Raw genomic sequence first — 21,991 nt, 5'->3', positions numbered from 1 at the left:
GTGTAACCAGTAGTAATCGATTGCTCATTAAGAAATTCTTGAGCCGCCATTACAGCAAAACGAAGTTAGATCGATGAATCAAGTTCGATCGATCGCAAAATTCACCTCAATTTCAAGAAAATTGAGTTGAATCAAGAAAATCTTCAGCAAATTACTAAAGCAGGAAGTAATATCAATCAAAATGTGAAGAAAAACAAGGAGAAATCAAGCAAAAAATCAATCAAAGATCGACCAATGCTCTGATACCATGTGAAGCTGATTCACTTAAGCTTGAATCAGAAAAATAGAAGAGAGAGAAATTGCAAAATTAATTTGGGAATTTTATTTCTCAAGTGTGTTAAATGAATGTATAGCTTGTAAAGAGTATTTATAGCCTAACCTCTAACTAACTTGCTGACTAGGAAAAGCTATAAATAATAAAATACAATTAATGTATAATATCATTACTGATGAGGTGTGCATATTCTGTTATGCTTCATAACAGAATATCGAAGCTTCTAGGAGCATCTAGATACTGTTTTACATTCCACATTTAAACCCACCCAATCTCTTGTTCAAAGTAGTATCGAGAATATGGTTTCAAAGGCTAGGTTATTGATTCTTCAATTTTTTTTTATTTTTTATTTTTGAATTTTAATTTTTAACTACATTTTGTAGATCTGATTTTATTCTGTAAATTTGACTAGATTTGTTGTCGTTTTTTTTCCCTGCTTTTAAGATGAGTATGGTGTTGATATGGTGGTAATGCTGGTTTTTGCATTGATTTTGGCGGTGGTGCCGGCGGTGGTGGCGGTGGCGGTTATGGCTGTGGAGGTTACTTTGTGTTATTATCTGTGTAGTTGGTATAGCTACTATAGGATGATTTAAGTTGGTTGGGGGGTGATTAAAAACTTTATCTCATTGTATTAATTCAAGTGGGGCCCACTTGATTCCATTTTCTTAAAATGTGTGAAAAGTGTGTGTTGCATTTAAAAGAGAATGGAGGAAGTATATAGTATATATGGATCAAGCCGACAAGGCCCTGTACTAACTATAAATGTATATCAAAACCCTAGCCCTTTGAAGATAGGAATCAATAGCTCTACGAGAGTTATAACCCATAAATTATAAATAAAATTATTGTTTCCGTTATTTTTCTACCTCTTTATTTGTATATTGTAGGTTTGAATTATTATTGTTTACAATTACATTAATAAATATACAAATAGCATATTTAGGTTTAAGTATCGTGTATTAGATTATGTTGCAGCTATAGGCCATCAAATTGCAGACTATGTAAACATTGATCCTGATTGTATAAACTAAATTTTTTTTTTTTTTCATTTCTATAGATAAATTAGGATACAGTCTTGCGAGAAGACTTACCTAACTTTTGTATCTTTCCCATATAAAAAATAAAAATAAAAATACAATTAAAAATAAAAAAATAATTAGGTTTAGTATATACTCCCTCCGTCCCATAATACTTGACATACATTTTTGTCCGTCCCAAAATACTTGACACGTTACTAAATATGGAATGTGATAATAAAAAAATATTTTCCTATACTCTTTGGGACCACAAAACCCAAAACCCAATTAAATCCTACATTTTTTTTTTCTCCTCACTACCCTCACCTTCCTTACTTTTTGTTTTCTTACAATATAAATACAAAAGAGAATCTTTTATATAATAAACAAATATATTACATGGAACCACTTATAGTTTTCTTAAATTACGTGTCCACCCCAACGTCTCAATTATTATGGAACGGAGGGAGTATGATTTAGATTGCCTGAATACAATAAACAGCAACTTTAAGTAGCTTTATTATATAGGCTAATCGAACAACAGTTCGTTGAATGGAATTGGGAAATTATTTCAAGTTAAGCTGAATCGGCGGGTTCAAATTATCTCTGACCAGGTAGGTTTTGGATATCAAGTCAGTTGACGTGGGTTGATTTCAGCTATTATTAATTACAGAGTTAAGAAAAGTTAGGGGCACATTAGGCCGGTTATGTTTACATAAAAATAAGCTCGCAATGGTGTGGTTGAATTTGATCTCGAGGGTTTGGTAAATTATATTACAAGTTATTATATCAAGTTAATAGTTTCAAACTGATACTGAGTTAAGGGTGAATTCTCTATTTAGCAGATATTAGGTTCACAACGCATGTCGGGTTTCCTACAATGATCTGGTTCAATCTTTGATATCTCTAAGATTATTTTGGAGATTCTTTCTTTTGTAGATTTTTGGCTTATGAATTGTACTTCCTACGTTCTCAAATATTGCAACATGGAAATGAGATACGGATTTTAAGAAGAGAGAGACGATAGAGAGTGATATGGACCCCATGTAATGAGGAGAGAGAAAGATAGAAAACACGTGCAAATAAGGAAATGTTCGTTGCAATATTTGTGAAATTCTTCAAGTAGTACACGTTGCAATATTTGTATAACGGAGAAAGTATTAGTGAATCTTACCAATTTAGCACATTGTTCTAATTCCCTTTACATGTACTAGGTGAACTAAGCCACCCTAACAATGTAACAACTCTTGCTTAAGTAAATGTCGTTTGAAAAAAATTTGGGTAGATAGAAATCGATAATTGCAAGAATAATGATAAAGACGGGATTCAATCTCACATCTTGGATACCGTACCACCCTAAAACTTTAACTAACTACTCCGTAATATAGTTGACGCTCAGTCACTCGATCACCTTAAAAAAATGTTTTTGTGATTTGCAACAATTTTATACCCTTAATTCATTTCAAACAAAATTAGGCAGCAATTGAACATAAACAAAACGATACAACTACCCATGTGAGATATGAATATGAACATGGGATGAGATATAAATTCCATATATGCTTAATCCATGCCGAAGGATAAGGCCATTAAGGATTATGTACGATTCTCTTCATATTTGCACGATTGCTCCAAAGCCCCCACCAATATGCTAGCTATATGACAATTTTTGCATTAGCTCATTTTACCAAAATGAAATAGTATTTTTTTACTAGGTTTGAAGGTTCAATTCTTGATATACAGTCTTTCTTAGTGAGGAGATAAAATAGGAGGTCATTAAAAAATACTTATCTTTCACAATTTTTGAATTAGCTCATTTTACCAAAATGAAATAGTATTTTTTTACTAGGCTTAAAGGTCCAATTCTTGATATACAGTCTTTCTTACTGAGGAGATAAAATATGAGGTCATTAAAAAATACTTATCTTTCACAATTTTTGAATTAACTCATTTTACCAAAATGAAACAGTATTTTTTACTAGGCTTAAAGGTCCAATTCACTGAGGAGATAAAATAGGAGGTCATTAAAAAATACTTATCTTTCACAATTTTTGGATAGCTCATTTTACCAAAATGAAATAGTATTTTTTACTAGGCTTAAAGGAACAATTCTTGATATACAGTCTTCCTTACTAAGGAGATAAAATAGGAGGTCATTAAAAAATACTTATCTTTTTTTACTTCCTACAATATAATCTTTCATGTTTCTCTATAATGTATAATCAGATCATTAATGTATTTAGGCCAAAATTCTATTCACCTAATTTTCTTTTATTTCAGGTCTTAATAAAATAAGTTCAGATAATTTTAGGAAAAATAGATTGTGGTAAATGTTATCCAAGTTCAAATTACAACAAAAATAATTTTTTTTTTTTTTATTTTTTATTATAGGATCTAATAAGATTAGATAAAATAGGATAAATTCAAATTGTTAAAATAAAATTAGGAGAATTGAATACACTCTTAATTATATATAACTTCGTTTGATTATGAAGAGGTATTGAATACATACTTTTTCCAAGACTCAGTGTTTGTATATCACCAACAACAACAACAAACAAACAAAAAAAAAAAAAGAAATTGAAAATATCAAATCGAGCTTGGTATCATTTAGTAACAAAGAACCGTGTAAAATACTTGTATTCAACATCCACATAAAATACTAAGAAAATTACGGGTATTGAGCAAACATTGTCCCAACTGCTATTATTAATTCCAACATTACAGTATTTTGATAACACCTTGATTTTGACGATTTTTGACAATAAACACGATGGTCACTTGAGCTTGAATTGAAATAACAGCCGAAATGTGACATTCCAATATGAGAGTAGTTGGAGGGTCGAATAAACTACACAAGTTGCTCTTATTATTAGGGGGCTAAAAGGTTGTAGTATTGGACATATTCTGTTCTATTTTGTATTTTCAAACTTTGATCTACCTAATAATGTACATCATCTTAAATTCTTAATTGTTTTTAAATACGAAATACACCTTTAATAGTTGTGCTCCTTAAAAATCTTCAAATGAACTAAACTGATAAAATGAGCAAAAATCCTTTATGTAGGTCAAAATTTTGCGTAAATTATGTTATTACTTCCTCCATCCTGTTTTTTTGGGTCATAATTTGAAAATTTTTACGTGTTTGATATTTTTTTTGTTTTTTTGTCATAATCTAATAATAACTTATCACCTACATAAATTTAATACGGAGTACGTATTCAAATTTTATCAAACTGATAAAATGACCAAATTTTGTGTAAATCATGTAATTACTTCCTCCATTCCTTTTTTTATTTTTATTTATTTATTTATTTATTTTTCTCCCATTTAGGACCATTCTTAATCAAAAGATTGTCTCATACTATAATGGTTTGCATTATATTAGTTCATTGAATAGAAATGCATTTGTACGAAATCTCATACTCCGTATTAAGGAGGAATGGATTCAAAATTTGGTACTTATTAAAGTTGTTTGGTTTATTGTTGGAATGATTTCTACATCAATTCACCTTATTAATGGAATGAATTGTTAATAATAGGGGAGAGGTGGGCGTGGGATTATAAGCAATGGGGTATTAAAGTTCACAAATTCTTATATGTGGTTGGCTGCGTCGTGTGGCTAACCATCATAGGGGTTACTTCGTTAGTATAATAGGGGTTACTTAGTCAGTGTTAAAGGGGTTACTTCGTCAGTGTTATAGGGTTACTCGCTCATTATTAAAGGGGTTTCTCGGTCAGTATTATTGGGGTTACTTGGTCAGTGTTACAGGGATTACTTTATTCTTTTATAAGTGGTCACACGGTGTGACTAGCCACACACAAAACGGGCTGATTAAAGTTAAAACCTTCTTAAAAAAAGGTTTCACATTTAAGAAGTCTAATTAAATAATAAAATGGATCAAACATATTCTAACTTCATTCCAACCAATTTCAAAAAATCCAACCAATTCCAAAAAAAGAATCCAACCAAACAAACCCTAAGTGAATGAGACCATAACTTTACTCTTATCAAAATCACTTTACACCTTATATATTTTTCCTCTGATCAATTTTTGCTCAACTAAAACTTAATTACATTAATAGGAAGAAAATATACTTGGTAATTTAAATTTTGTTCAAGGGAGGCAAAAGATAAAAAGGGTGACAATGATTGTCGTCAAAATGAGACCCATGTTGAGTACGTTGACAGCTCGGTGCCATAATCCAGCAAGGTCGGTTCACTATTTAGCCCAAATCACGTGGTGGGGGCCCTTTTCACGTCCGTTTGCACGATAAAACAAACCACAAATCTACCTAAACTGTGGCTTCTGTTTCATCACTGTTTTTGTAATTAAAAAAGTGACTACTTTGACAAATACAGTATGTATGATTGAGTGGTGATCTTTCAATCAATGCTTCGTCGCCTTTTGTAGCTACCGTTTTCAGATCTCACTTACTCTCCTCTCTTCACTATTCTTTTCATTTCAAGTGGTAAATGAATCCAATGTCCACTTGTATACTCATTGTCATCTTGGCTATAATTGGCAGATACAATATTAATAATACTCCCTTTGTTACTTTTTAATGCATGCAATATTCTAACTCACTTAGAGTTTTATGTGATTAAGTTGAATTTGTTAAAATATTATGTAATTTAAATTTGTCTAGCAATTAAAATCTGGTAGAGTACATCATAGTCAATGATATCTTGCTAATTTTGTACACCTAAACACCTCGTATTACAAAAATGGAACTTCATAATAATGAAGCTATTGCACATGTCATGTCTAGTGAAAAATATGATAAGGTACTTCAAACAAAGTAGTACATCTTAGCTTCATGAATCATGCAAATGTCAAATAATAAATAAATGAAATAAATGAATCCTCCATGAATTCTTAAGGTTTATTAGGGAATTTGAATTAGAATTGAGTACGCAAGAACAATAAGGTATCTCAATTTAGCATTGTAAAATTGAAAAATCATTTTTTATATATTTGCATAGTGTTCATTGATGTACAACCATGTCTATTTATTTTTCATATTTTTTCATGTAGGGATGGTCCAAATCAACAATGAAATAAATTTGATTATACCATATGAAAATTACAACCAGTTTTATAGCAAAAGTATTTGTATAGCTTTTGTTCTACATTAGAGAAACTTTTGAGTTTCACACTCTGCTAAGATGCACAAATCATTTGGATGCCCTCAGTAAAGGCTCGGCCATATACCAATTGTACAATGTGCATAATGTGACCAGTTATACAATATATAGATGCTTTGATATAGCTCTGTTTGACATAATAGCAAGTTTTTTTAAGATATAATTGATTAATCACAATTATGTCCAAAGTAACAAAGGTATAGTATAATCCAAAGTTGGTGGATATGATAGAATATACAATATATAATAGTAATATTAAAAAAAAAAAATAGAAGATAATATGATTTTTATTAAAAAAAAAAAAAAATAGAACATCCACAATAGTAGCCTCCAAAACCTCACTATCCATTAAATCCACTACATATATATACTCAATAAATATAAAGGAATCTCATAATATGATAGTGACGATTATGAAAGACGACCCACATTATATAAATTAATTACCACCATGATTTGAAGAATTGTCAGATTAAAATGAGCCCCACAAATTCAAACTCTCAAATGGTACAAGAACAACCAAAATAACTCATTAAAAAACAAAGTTCCATCTTCAAATTTTGATTCACATAATTAATTAAGCAGATAATCTCTGGTAATCAGCAGGGGCAGCCTCTTGGCCTCCAATGAAGATGAACTCGTAGATAAGACCGGCGATTCCACCACCGATGAGGGGTCCGGCCCAGTACACCCAGTGGTTGGTCCAGCTCCAGCTGACCAAGGCTGGGCCGAATGACACGGCGGGGTTCATTGAGGCACCGTCGAATGCACCACCAGCTAGGATGTTGGCACCAACAATGAGACCAATGGCTAGGGGAGCAATGATTCCAATGTTGCCCTTCTTGGGGTCGACGGCGGTGGCGTACACGGTGTACACTAGACCGAAGGTCATCACAATCTCAAAGACTAGGGCGTTCCATACGGTCACGTCTGCGGATAGAGCAAAGGCAGATGTTTCCTGCACAAAAATTAAAATGTAACACGCACGTCAATTTATGTACGTACGGTTCTAAATAGTTAAGATTATCTTTGTCAAGATTTTGCAAAATCTATTTTACTTGTTATTTGCTAATCACAAAGGTAACAATTTGCGCCAATTTTCAGTCTTCAGAGAAAACCTTCCTAATTTTCATACATCATTTCATTAACCACAAACATATTGTAAAATATGAAATCATTGCAGGCTGCAGAGGCTTGCAACAATTATTGGAGTTTTCAAATACTTCCTCCGTCCCATAATATAGTTCTTATTTGTCTTTTTTACGGTATTTAAGAAATAAAAGAAGAAAGTGGATGAAATACATTAATAAAAGTGAAAAGTACAATTATAGACAAAAGTTAGAGAGAAAAAAATGGAAAAAAGCACAAGGCATGTGCAACATTCAAGGGTATTTTAGGAAATACCATGAATAAAGGTAAAAAAAGTGAAGGTATGATGGTCTTTACATACTATTCAAAAATAAAAACTACAACAATATTTTAGATCTCCAAAATAGAAAAATAGGAACTATATTATAGGATTGAGGGAGTAACAATTATTGTAGTAGATAAGGTTGGAAAGTACAATAAAAGATAAAATATAAGTTAAGGCATTAATTTTTATTGTTTTTATTTCACCTCCCTCCAAAAAAGATCTCGCATTTGAATATCATAGTTTTAAATTGGCAAAAGCTAACGTGCGCCTCCAGAGCATTAGATAAGAGAACTAAATGTAGAAATATTAAAGTAAAATTAACATTAATTACGCCGATTGACACGTGATTTTATCATGCATTCCTAATACTATTTTAAGTAATATATTACTTAGTTATCTAACGTCACGAAACGCTTGTTAGCAAGATCCTTTTAAATTAAGTCTTTTAAAAAAAGTTATGATGTAATAAATAAGAATGTTTATATAGTAATTATTATGGGATAAGGATAAAACTAAATGCACAAAATTAATTGATATATTTTATCAATAAAAGTTAAATTGGGTGGGCTAATGATAATACACACTATTTGTTCAATTTATCCCTATGTTCTACTAAATTCTCGTTTTTTATTCTCGAGTCTCTCGTGCTTTTTCTAGATGTCTCTATTTGACACTCAATTATTAAACGTGGTGTATAAAAATAATTACGACTATCCTCACTAGCGCGAAAGCCGTTGTACGTTAGTCACGCAAGCTTTTCATTGTACCATTTTCCTCAATAGTTTTTCATATAATTGAATTAATCCACACAATTTAGAAGTCGTCATTGTTTTTGTGTGGCCTCTTTTTATTTGATTTAAATATTTCTTTTATGATATATGATTTTAAAAAACTTTAGTATTATTTTAATTAATTATATGCATGATATTGGGACAAATTTAGTCATTACTATTATCCTTAATTAAGATCAAAAAAGAATTAAAGAAAAAATAGCCGATGAAGTATAAAATCTCACTGCAGTAAATAAGGTTTGATTTCTTACCTAAAATAAAATAAAGATCCTTTAAAACAAAAGAACATTTACCTAAAAAATGCGGTACTAAAAGAATTTGCCAAGAACAAGATAAAACGTGGATACTTGATCCTATCATACATTTCACGAGTTCATTCATTCATTCCCCCTATTTTTTTTTATTTTGCTGAAATTCATGTCATGTCAGACTGTCATATGGTAGCTAATTAAGCAAATCCGCATACAATCTCGTATTTCTATGTATCCAAATTCTGTACCAAATTGGTAAATTCACTAAATTGTGATATCTATCCAGTTTATTAAAAAAATTAAAAAAAAACAAAAAACAAAAAAAAAAAATTGGCCCCTACTCATAAATTCATCAATTTTAATGTTGGTTTTTATATATCATGTTTTCTCTAATTTTTTTTTTGTTACCATTTGCGTTTTCAACAATTCACACCCTCCTCCACAACTTCATGTTGTGATTTTACTATGTACACGTAGTATAATGTATAAAAAAAATTATAATTCTGTGGAATTTTGTTAAATACGTCTTAACATATATAATTTTATGTAATTACATATTAACTTATTAAAACCTATATAACTAAAGAATATTTGGCAAAAAAAACAAGTCCTAAATCAACAACAAAAAATGCAATCATGATCCTAAATTACTACAATTTTATTTTAAAAAAAAAAAAAACTAAGTCATTTTCCACCAAATGTCAACATTAAAAGTACTTTCTTACAAATATTCTTTGAAATATTTAATGATGAAAATATGTATTAAGATATGGTAAACCCCTCACGTAAAATATATACGGATGTATATACCGTAACGAAAGAGCTTCTATATATTTTCAAAAATTATTTTCTAAAATACGCAATTATAAATAACTAAAAATAATACGATTAAATTTAATGACAACCATGAAAATCAAAATGTTGCAATTAGGAAAAAATCAAACCGTTAAATAAAAGGCAAATGGTAAAAAAACAAAATTAAATAAATAACATACCAAGCCACCAGTGGAGAACTTAAGCAACAAGCAAGCAACAGAGGAGCCAGCAAGTTGAGCAATCCAGTAAACAATTCCATTAAGAAGAGAAATATTACCACCAATAAATGCACCAAAAGTCACAGCAGGGTTAACATGTCCACCGGAGATGTTAGCTCCGACGGACACGGCAACAAAAAGCGCAAAAGCATGGGCAATGGAAGCAGCCACAAGCCCCGCTGGAGTCGCAGCGGCTCCAGCGGTAAGCTTGGCGAAAGCCATACCAGAACCTTGACCGGCGAAAACAAATATAAGGGTGGAGATGAACTCCGCCAACCCCGCCTTTAAGGTGTTGGGGTGGCGGACTTCATCGGCGGTTCCGACGGAGATCCTGCTAATAGGCATATTGATCCCGGACTAATAATTAATTAAAAAGAAAAAAGATTGATGTGATGAATTATTTGATCGCTCTTTTTTGTTCTAGTGTCTTCTTCGTAGAGATGGGAGCACGTACTTTATAGTAGAGTTGTCTAGGGTGAGTGAGGAAGATAGGTTGGTAGTGTAACCGGCGATAGCCGGTTACCCGGTGGAAATAATGATATGTTGCCATGTTGGCGTGTTTGGGATGGGTAACCCCATTGGCCAGCCTGTCCATTATGTAAAATATAACATTTTTTTTTTTAAATGCTTTGATGTTGAAATATTGGTTTATAAAACGGATATTGGAAGAAAATTCTAGAATATGTCTTTCACCGGCCATTATTTTTCTTAATTTCGATAGGACCGGCCACAATTTTTTTTGCCATTATAACAAAATGTCTTTGGCTTTATACTCCACAAGCTGAAAAATGGGTAACTGTTTCTCATTGTGAGAAACAAGTTTTATTTCTCATGGGGTATGAGTCAAGGTTTGGGCTTTTACTCATGACACATACGCGGTCTCTACCAGTGAAAAATATCACATTATTTTCTAAAATGTCATTATGAGAAACAAAGTATTTGTCATAATGAGGAACTGGGGCTCCCTCCTGAAAAATAGGAAAAAATGATCGAAATAAATCTGACTTTTGCCTCTTCTGTCCAAATTAATTCCAACTTTCAATTATTTTTAATAATTGGACCTTAAATATCAATCCACTTACAATGGTCCCAAATGACCGTTAACCTATTGAATAGGTAATTTTTTTTTTTTTTTTTTTTTTGGTTTTTAAGTACATGCGTCACCACGTAATTTATCTAAAATTTAAAATTAATTAAAAAAAAAAAAGAAACCGACAGCCCCCAGCCCCCAGCCCCAGCCCTGCTTTTCCTTTTACCTCCTCGTCGGCGCTACCCTCCTTCGTCCTTTGCCTGAGGGCGACAAACCCTAAATCTCTCTTTCTCTCTTCCACCACTTTCAATCATCCACCCCCTTCGAACCTCTCTCCCGTCTTCGCCCTCATCGACGAGCTCGATAAGCGTCGCGCTCTTCTTATCATCGTTGTCGAAGAAGAACACTCTTTTGCGGGCGGAATTGGGACGGGGGAAGGGAAGGGGGCTGGAATCGCAACGGGAAAAGGGAAGGGGTTTTCGAGGGTAGTTTAGTGGTTCGGGGGAGGGGGAGGGGAGGAGGGTCGGCGGTTTAGGGGGAGGTGTTCGGCACGACGCTCCGCCGCTTGGGGCAAGCAGGGGGTCGGGCTGGTGGGTGTGGGGCGGTAGTGGAAGGTAGTTGGGATAGTTTTTTTATTAGTTAATTATTTTTTTTACCAATCAGATGCCGACACGTGTCATTTAACTTGTTATAACAAGTTAAATGACCGGTTGGGATCATTTTAAGCGTACTGACATTAAAGGTCGGATTATTAAGGAATTATCAAAATAAAGGTGGGATTATTTTGGGCGGATGAGGCAAAGGTCAGATTATTGTTGGCAATTTTTCCAAAAAAATATACGTAAGATATCTATTAGACTTTTATTTACCACTTTATTCTAATAAAAAGTAATAATAAGGGGCCGTTTGGTTGGGGGTATTCAATAAAGGGGATGGGAATCAACGGGAATCATTCCCTTTGTTATTGTTTGTTAGGCCACTTTTCCAATTCCCTTTACCCCCTTCATTCCCACAAATCCCTCCAAGTTCATTCCCCAACCCCCCCCCCCCAGGGTATTTCCATTCCATTCCTTGGCCACCACCACACTACCATACCACCACCCTCCTACCTACCCACATCACCAGAACCAGCATCACCGTCGTCACCGTCTTCACCTTCGTCACCGTCGTCGTTGCCCTCCCCTCCCCCAAACCACCATCACTAAAACCTCATTCCCCTCCCCTCAAACCACCAACGACACATCACCGGAAACAACTCCCCTCCCCAAACCCCTCGGCTACCTTCGTCGTCGTCGCCCTCCCCTCCCCCAAACCACCATCACCGAAACCTCATTCCCCTCCCCTCAAACCACCAATGAATCTGAACGTTGGAGCAATGGGATTGATACGTCATCGGAGTTAGGGTTTTTTACGTTGTGGGTAGGAGTCGGAGAAAGGAGAGGGAGCGGCAAGGAGGCTGGGGTTGGTGTCGTCAGCGCAGGGGAGGGCTGGGGTGTTGGTAGGGGGTCACCGGAGGCCCAGGAGTAGAGAAAATTTTAATGAAAGAGATCAACAGTGGTGGTGGTGAATCTAGTGATTCCCATTGTTTTTTTTTACAACCAAACAACATACTACATTTGAGGGATTTTCATTCCCTTTGTTCATTTCATTCCGTTTACCCCGTACATACCAAACGACCCCTTAATATTAATAGATGCAATTTAAGATTGGTTGAAAAAAAATCATAAAAAATATTAAAAAAAATATTTTAAAAAAGTTGATTAAGTCATGGAATATTATTTTTATTGAGTAATAAAAAAAAAGGTTGATAAGTACTTGTATAATTGTACTCCGTATTATCCTTAAGATTAAAATAGAATGATAGTTTTTTTTTTAAAAAAAAAAAAAAATTAAAAAAACAAGTTAATGAGGGGTAATTTGAGAAAGTGAAATTTATCAACTAAAACCCCTCTTCACTCTATATTATTATGTTTATTGCAAGTTTTCATTATAGGATTAGTTCATGTTGTCCATGATTAAGTAAGGTAGATTTTTAATCACCTGGTTGCTAATGAAATTATTTATTATTAAAATTAAAATTGATTTTTATTGAATGTAATTGAACTTTGTTAATTAAAGTTATATTTATTGATCGATTACATTTATTTTAATCGATTGTGAGCATAATTTGTTATATAATACTACCTCTGAATATAAAAATTGATTATCAAGTTTTTTTTTATATTTATCAAAATGTAATTGTGTAAACAAATAATCATGTCACCCCAAATATATCCAATGATTGAATAAGTACAGCTCATCTAATTCAGCTCGAAATTGAGTGAGGGTCGAAGAATTATAATGTCCACAAACCTTGTAAATATTGGACCTAAATATTTTTAATCAACTCTAATTTTGTCTAAAACCCTTCTGATCAAACCCTTTAAAAAAACTTGACCCATTCTATGCCCTAATTACCTCAATCTTGTCTAATGGCCTAAAATCCCAACAAAATTCTTCACAACCACGGAGCCTAAAGCTATCCCGTTGAATCTAAACTGACTTTAAACTCTACATATTATGCTCATACCTAGCTCGGTACACTCGAATGCCAACTTGGATTAAATCAGTATGCCAAGTGGAATGATGTTATATATATATATATATATATATATATATATATATTATATATATATATATATATATATATATATATATAGCCAGGCCACGAGACGGGACACTTGGTATTTCAGTTTTTCGCCAAGTGTCACGCCAGATAGGAGATAAATAGGTATTATTGTGACACATATGAGGCTAAGTAAGCGATTTTTGGATAGATTTTTTAAAATAAAATTGTTGTATAGAGTTTTATTATAATAAAATTCTAATATACAAAATTAATCATAACTTTTAATAAATATTTTATAACTCTATTCTATTTCCATCATCAAATCCCTTTTAAAAAGTTCTTTAAAATAAGATCCATTTATAATATATTTAATCACAAACTTTTATAAGTAGCTGGCCAAATCATGTCACCAACTATTACAATAGTTTCTTCGTTAGTGCTATAGGGGTTACTTGGTCAGTGTTATATTAATTACTCAATCAGTGTTATAGATAGGGGTTAGTTAGTGTTAGAGGTTACTCAGTTAGTATTATAGGGTTACTCGGTCAGTTTAATAGGGTTACTTTGTCTAGCTAGATGGTGCGGCTAACCACATACAAAATGCATTGTTGTTTAATTTATTTAAAAATAATAATAAAGAATCAGTAAAAATAAGTTTTAATTAGTAAAATTAATTTTAGTTTGGTAAAAATACTTTCAGTTCAGTAAAAATAATTTAAGCTCAATAAAAATAATTTAAAGTCAATAATAACATAGATATCTATTTACAAACAAAACTAAAAAAAGTATTATTATATAAATATAAGTCATATGACATCATATGTCTAAATATCCTACATTATTAGAACGAATTATTTGACCGTATTTAACATTTAAGTATAAATGTTATTTTAAAATTTTATCAACCATCTGGGCATCGCCCGGGCACAAAACTAGTATATATAGAAAACCGGTCTCGCAGCTAGGCCACGAAACATCGACACTTGGCATTCCAGTTTTTCGCCAAGTGTCGAGTCACGTAGGTGACAAATAGATATTATTGTAACACATAGGATGCTAAGTAAGCAAATTTTGAATAGATTTTTTTAGGATAAAAATGTTGAATAGTGTTTGATTATCGATATACTTCTAATATTTCATATATCCAAAATTAATTATAACTTTTAATAAATATCTTATAACTCATTACTATTTTCATCATAAAATTCGTTTTAAAAAGTTCTTTAAAATGAGATCTATTTATAATATATTTTAATAAAAAATAGAAATCAGTAAAAATAAGTTTAAATCCCAAAAAAGAATTTTAGTTTGGTAAAAATACTTTATGTTCATTAGAAATAATTTAAGAGCAATAAAAAAAAAAAACCAAGTGAATTGTAGCATAGATATCTATTTAAATAAAACTACAAAAAGTACACTATTATATAAATAACCGATGATATCGTATCTCTAAATATTTTACATCATCAAAAGGGGTTATATGATCGTATTTAACATTCAAGCTTATAAGTTTAGGACAATCCGGACATCGCCCGAGCACAAAACTAGTATATATATATTCATTCTCCAATTTTCAACACACAAAAATGTGAGCCTAAACATTGGTATTAGCCTAAACCCTCCTCAAAACTCCCTTTCAAGTATCGTTGAATATCGTTAAGCTTTCAAGATAACATCATAAACGTTACAACTTGGTCCATGATCATCGAGTCTCCATTGAGAGGATTCTATTAATCTTTAATAGGTTGCACAACACATTTTTAAGGCGTCTTGTCAGCTAGTCCAATCTAGTAAAAAAAGTTGACCCATTTGGACAAAGTTTGGGTCGGTCGGCCCCTAATCCTCCCTAAAAATTTGTATCAAAACCTACTATTGCGAACTGGAAAATAGCAGCCTTTTCGGGCCATTTTGGATGTAATGAGTAATGACTATGTTTTGAATAGTACAAAAAACACATTACAACGTATATTATTATTTAATCCGTTTCAAAATAATTGTCTCATTTTTATTTTTTGTACTATTCACATAATCTACTTTGACCAATTTTAGTAATTTATATATAAGGAAAAGTAAAACATACAAGTACTTGTTGGAATCGATCGTCTCAATGTATAATTTTCAAAAATCAATTTTTCTATAATTTTTATTTATAGATATTATAATTCACAATTTAACAATGGTATACCTGTCCAATCAAACCAAGGTAAATATTTTGAAACAAGTGTAGAATTTAGTTTCCATTGAACCTCTTAAGATTTCAAATAATATAATCAATTCAATACCAAGAGAGTAATAAGGACATGTTCTCTTTACCATAAAAAATAAAATTTAGTAAAAATAATTTCAATTTATTTCAAATTGTTTCAATTATTCATTAAAAATCAGTAACTTTAAAGATGAAATATAAGACCTTGTTCACTTCATCTTACAAAATAATATATTGAATAAAAATAATTTTAGTACAGTAAAAATATTTTCAGTTAAATAAAGTATAAGTTTAGTTTAGTAAAAAAATAAATCCAGTTCATTAAAAATCAGTATTTTTAAATAAAAATATAATAGAGATTCAGTAAAAATAATTTAGTTTAGAAAAATAAGTTTTCAGTAAAATTAATTTCATTTATGTAAAAGTAATTTAATTTCAGCAAAAATAATTTCAGTTCTGTAAAAATATTTTTAGTTTAGTATAAATAAGCCATGTTTACCTCACCTTATTATTTGTTGAACTCAAATTATTTATACTAAACTGATATTATTTTTTTGGAACTGAAATTATTTATACTAAACTAAAAATATTACTGAACTAAAATTATTTTTTATTAAATATTAACTTTTATAAGGTGAAGTGAACAGGACCTTATAGAGTCAGTAAAAATAATTTTAATTTAATAAAATTAATTTCAATTTAATAAAAACAATTTTAGTTCATTTAAAAATAAGGTAAAGAAAACAGGATCTAAGTTTCATATACTGCATAAAATTATTTCTTGTTTTTTTGAGGTTGGGTCCCACTTTGGGATAGAGATGCTATTGTGAAGTGACACATGCACAAGCTGGATAAGGAGTATTATTGATCTTCACGATTTCACACATTCAATCTCCCTTCTGAAATTAAAATTTAAATAATAAAAAAAAATGAATCAATAAATAAACATTCATCTAATTATTCATCAACTTTTTATATTTTTGGGTGGGCATTGGTGGGTCATAATTGGGGAAAAGGGGGAAATACTTTTTTTTTTTTTTTTCATTTGAGAAGAAACGGAAAAGACTTGTATTTAAGAGCCCCACTGAAAATATTTTCAAGTATTTCATAATTCATGTTAACAACCAATAACACAAAAAACATTCCAGTCTTTTCCCGCCGCATACTTCGTTTTCCCCATGTTTTCAATCGAATGGGTTCGTGGCAACAAATTTAGTCGGTTCCGGTCATATTTGTCCGAGGAGAATTTCATTTTGAATTTTGTAGAAGATTTAGTTATAAGATTGAGTTATACTAAAAATTTTGTCAATTAACATCAATCAATATCGGTCATATATATTATTGAATCATATAAATCATGGGCAAATATATGCATCGTTATGCAAGGTACAACTAATATTATTATAGCAACTTTTTGGTGCAGCAGGCCACAATGTGTGGCAGGTAAAGGTGGGCAACAGACCGGGTCGTGCCGTGCTGTACCCCATTTCCACCAAGCCAACCCACGTGCCGGGCATGTCGTGTCGGGCCAGCCCACGTGCCTGGCACGGGCCTGACACATTCTTCATTTTTTTTTTTAAAATACAATACATTATTTTTTTTTATAATTAACTAATTAAGTTTACTTCTTATTATTATAAATTAATTAATTAAGTTTATTATTATTCTATTATTATACTTGTTATTATTATAATTTATTTATTTAATTATTATCCTTGTTATTATAATTTATTATGTTATTATTATACTCGTTATTACTTCTTATTATTATAATTTATATTTATTATAGTTATAATTATTTTTTTAATAGTTATAATTTATATTTATTATAGTTATAATTATTTTTTTAATAGTTATAATTTATATTTATTATAGTTATTAACTTATTTTGTTTATATTACTTTTTATTTTCTTAACGGTGAAGATGAAAAATTCAAATCTTAACGGATAAAAAAAAGAGGAAATTGGACTTTGATTCTTTGAATGTGATTAATGCATACTTCATATTATTATTACTTGAAATATTACAAATAAATACATACTTCTTAACGTTGGAAAATATAAATTTAAAAAAAAAAAAAAACTCAAGTATAAATGTTTGATATTAGTCTAATAAGTAATAATGATAAAAATCGTACAATGATAATTATTTTGTATAAGGATATTATAACAAAATTGTCTATAATTAGAAGTATGTAATCTATTTATAGTTCATTATCTCTTCTTCTTCTTCTTCTTCTTCTTCTTCTTCTTCTTCTTCTTCTTCTTCTTCTTCTTCTTCTTCTTCTTCTTCTTCTTCTTCTTCTTCTTCTTCTTCTTCTTCTTCTTCTTCTTCTTCTTCTTCTTCTTCGCGTTCAAGGACATCGGCTAGTTGAATAGATTGGGAACTAGCCAACCCGAACAGTTGGAAGCGGAGGTTCCTTCATCGTTGTCGTTGTCGTCGTAAGTACGGTCTTGTGAGCGATTTTCAGCATCCAACCAATCTTTGAAACACATGCGCATTTCAAGTTTTTCGAGTTTTAGAATTGTTCTTCTATCGTCTAAAACCCTCCCGGATGCGCTGAAAGCTCGTTCAGAGGCAACGGAGGAGACTTAGATACCAAGAATGTTTCGTGCCATTGCTGCCAAAGTTGGATGCTTCGAGCTTTGTTGTTTCCATTATACAAGGAGGTCGAGGTTGTTTATCTCATCGTCGTCCATGCCCTTGGTGAAGTCGTAACTCAAGTACATTTGCAACTCCGAGACATCGCTTTGTGTGCTCCTTATTGATGAATCACCTGAAAACCTTGAAATCAAGTTAGTAGCTTGTGAAAATAAATGCTTGGCCTTTTTAATTACGTTTTTGGATGGTTGGGAAGGGCCAGAGCGAGAAACGGTGCCATATTTGGTTTCATAAACTCTATATAAAGCAAAAAATTGATCCTTCACATTACTCTTATAGGTTTCTACATTATCGTCAATAAGCATGCATTGAAAATAAATGTCAACTAACATAAATGTATTTTCATACTTTTTCCTTGGATCTAATATAGAAGTAAAAATATAAATTAAAGGAATTTCAGTATAATATTTACGCCAATTTGTTTTCATTGCTGGAAGATATTGATCATAATCATTTTGGTTGCAATGATCAGAGAAAAGCTGGGCGAGTAAACATGCATTTGAAAGAAAGTTTTGAGCACAAGGATTATAAACAGAAGAAAAACAAAATGTCATGTTATATAATAATTGTAAAAATTGCATATATCTTTCACATTTATCCCAATCATCCTCATTTAAAGCATTGTTTGGAAATTTTCCATTGTAAAAAATTGTTAAAGGCACCTTAAATTCAATTGCCTTGGTAAACATGTCATACATAGATGGAATTCCACCTAGTTGGATAATTGGTTTTGATTTTTATTGCTCTTATCTTTTGTTGTCTTAGGAAACCTTTCCATTCTTGGTATCTCATATTTGAGCTATTAATAGAGATAATAGCTTCTCTAATTTTGTTATAGTATGGACCAATTGCTTTAATTCCATCTTGTACACATAAGTTAAGAACATGGCAAACACATCTAGTATGAAGTGTGTCACCATCTAATATTACATCGGTTAAATTTTGTTTCACTAAATTAGCAGTATATGTCATTGAGGTTGCATTGTCAAATGTCATAGACATGACTTTTTCTCTAAGGTTGTATTCATTTATAGCTTCCGTTAAATGGCGAGCAATGTTAATACCGGTGTGGGGGTATTCTAGCATTTTGAAATGGATTATTCGTTTTTGTAATAACCATTGATCATCTACCCAATGGCAAGTCACACATAAATAGTGATATTTATAACCACTATCCCAAGAATCGACAGTCAAAGACACTCTACAATTAAGTTTACTCAATTCGTCTTGTAACCGCATTTTGTATTGTAGGAAGTTTTTCATGGTGGCGGAACGAATGGTTTTCCTAGAGATTCTTTTATGTTGGGGTTGTTGTGCTTTATTAATGTAAGTGTTAAACGGGTCACTTTCGGAGAAAAGAAAAGGTTGTTCGGCGTATACTGTCATTTTCCCTAGTTCATCCTTATCCCTCTCATAGTTGTAGGTAAAGCCGTGTGGATGGAATTGGGAAATTTTTGGCTGGATTGGATCACTAGATGGTTGTACACAATTTTTAAAGTGTCTAATTAAGTGTTCCGTCCCGGCCTTGGATGTGGCCAAGTATATTTTACCACATGCTTTACATTTTGCTCTTATTTGTTCTTTATTTAGCAAAAAATAATTCCATACATCTCTTTTGCGGCTTTTAATATTTACCATGTCTTGTTCGATTAACCATTGCTCTTGTGTGTTTCGGATCGTGTTTGTAGATTCGGAGGTTTGTTGTTGAGTAGTAGGCTCGGAGGAAAGGCTATTTTGTTCGCTACCTTGGCTAGTATAAAAATTTTGTGGGTCAAAGGGGGGAATTGACCGAATTGTGGAAATTGGTTTTGTGGTGGAAATTGGTTTTGTGGTAATTCGGGCATATTCATGTTATAGGGTTGAAAACCAGAAGTACCATCATGCCTAAATTGCTCAAAACCTAGGGGGTCGGTTCCGGGGTCATTAGTCGGACTCGGAATTGGGGGGGTTATACGATTAGGTGATTCCCTAGAACTATTACCACGGAAAAATTGGGCTTTCCTAGAGGATGATGGGTTGTTCATGTTTGGTGATGCCATAATTAACAACTTAACAATTTTAATAATAACAACAATAATAATTAATAACAACAATAATTAATAACAACAATTATAACAATAACAATAATAATAATTAATAACAACAATTATAACAATAACAATAATAATAATAATAATTAATAACAATAATTATAACAATAATAATAACAACAATAATAAAGATTAGTTAGATCTTACAACCGTGGTTCAACGCTTTCCACTAATTACGATTACGAACTTTTAATTTTTTCCGATATTAATAAATAATAATTAGAGAATATAAGAGATTAAGAGAATTAGAGATTAAGAGAAGAGATGAATTGAATTGTGATTTGGAAGTGAAGTGAAATTTGGTATTTATAGAAAAAATGGGAGCAAAGAGCCGTTAATGGCCGTTAGAGGGGAAGAAGAGCAACGGCTCTATTAGCCGTGTATAGCCGTTAATGGCGTGCCAGGCCAGGCCAGCATGCTGGCCGTGCCTGGCAGGCCGTCCACGTGCCAAAAAGCGGGCCAGCACGGCGGGCTCATGCCGTGCCGTGCCTGTTTTCTGGCTGGCTCGCACGCGGCACGGCCCATGGCCCGCCTGGCGACCACCGTGCCGGGCCGTGCCCAGGTTTAGTGGCAGGAGTTACCCGAGTTATTTTATTAGAGGTTACTCGAGTTACTCGGTCAGGGGTTACTTGAGGGGTTCGGAGGGGTTACTCGAGGGGTTCACTTGATCAAGGGTTACTTGAGGGGTTCACTTGGTCAGGGGTTACTCGAGTTACTCGGTTAGGAATTACTCGGTCATGGGTAACTCATGTTATTCAGTCAGGGGTTACTCGAATTATTCGGTTAGAAGTAATTTAAGGAGTTCGGTCAGGGGTTACTCGAGTAATTCGGTCAGGGGTTACTTGAGGGTTCAGTTAGGGGTTACTTGGAGGGTTACTCAGTCAGGGGTTACTTGAGGGGCTACTCGGTCAGGGGTTACTCGAGGGATTCGATCATAGATTACTCGAGGGGTTACTCGGTCAGGGGTTACTTGAGGGGTTACTCGGTCAGGAGTAACTCAAGTAACCCCTGGCCGAGTAACTTGAGTAACCCCGACAACTTGAGTAACCCCTGACCGAGTAACTCAAGTAACCCCGGAAACTCGAGTAACCCCTGACCGAGAAACTCTAGTAACCCCTGACCAAGTAACTCGAGTAACCCCTGCCGCACGGTACAACAGGCCGCATACAAAAAATTGTGATGTTATTATCTTGCTAATGTAATTATATGAGTGCATCTTGGCGCATATCACCTATGTGTTTTGGAATCACTTAGGAGGGTAAACTAGTCAATTGACAATTCATAAAAGTATTTTTTATGGTATAGTGGTATTTTTTGTGTACTATTATGCATGTATATTATACCATTAGAATATAGGTTGTCTTAGAAGTACTATTATATCTCACAATGGTATAATATTTGATGTACAATTTACATATTTATTTGGGAAATTCTCTTTAGTAATACTGTATTTTTTAATTTTCTTA

The 21,991-nt window shown here is 32.4% G+C and overlaps 1 protein-coding gene across 1 annotated transcript; it reads right to left on the bottom strand.

The window, feature by feature from the left end:
- Nucleotides 1–6,708: 6,708 nt before the first annotated feature.
- Nucleotides 6,709–10,374, bottom strand: LOC110738459 (probable aquaporin TIP1-1). The gene is made up of 2 exons (XM_021918866.1): nucleotides 9,891–10,374; nucleotides 6,709–7,397 (listed from the first exon to the last, which is right to left on the bottom strand). Exons 1-2 carry the CDS (start codon nucleotides 10,272–10,274, stop codon nucleotides 7,017–7,019), a joined length of 765 nt encoding a protein of 254 aa, XP_021774558.1. The 5' UTR covers nucleotides 10,275–10,374; the 3' UTR covers nucleotides 6,709–7,016.
- Nucleotides 10,375–21,991: the final 11,617 nt, after the last annotated feature.

The sequence above is a fragment of the Chenopodium quinoa genome, unplaced genomic scaffold (assembly GCF_001683475.1).
Source record: "Chenopodium quinoa cultivar QQ74 unplaced genomic scaffold, ASM168347v1, whole genome shotgun sequence".
In the NCBI taxonomy this organism is placed as follows: Eukaryota; Viridiplantae; Streptophyta; class Magnoliopsida; order Caryophyllales; family Amaranthaceae; genus Chenopodium; species Chenopodium quinoa.
The sequence above is the reverse complement of the archived record's forward strand: the minus strand, read 5'-3'. Positions and strand labels throughout refer to the sequence as shown.

Bases quoted from the DNA above. Each gene is read 5' to 3' on its own strand.
- LOC110738459 (XM_021918866.1), bottom strand. From the start codon at position 10,274: ATGCCTATTAGCAGGATCTCCGTCGGAACCGCCGATGAAGTCCGCCAC. The intron at 7,398-9,890 runs GTATGTTATTTA...ATTTTTGTGCAG, and splicing joins AGTTCTCCACTGGTGGCTTG to GAAACATCTGCCTTTGCTCT.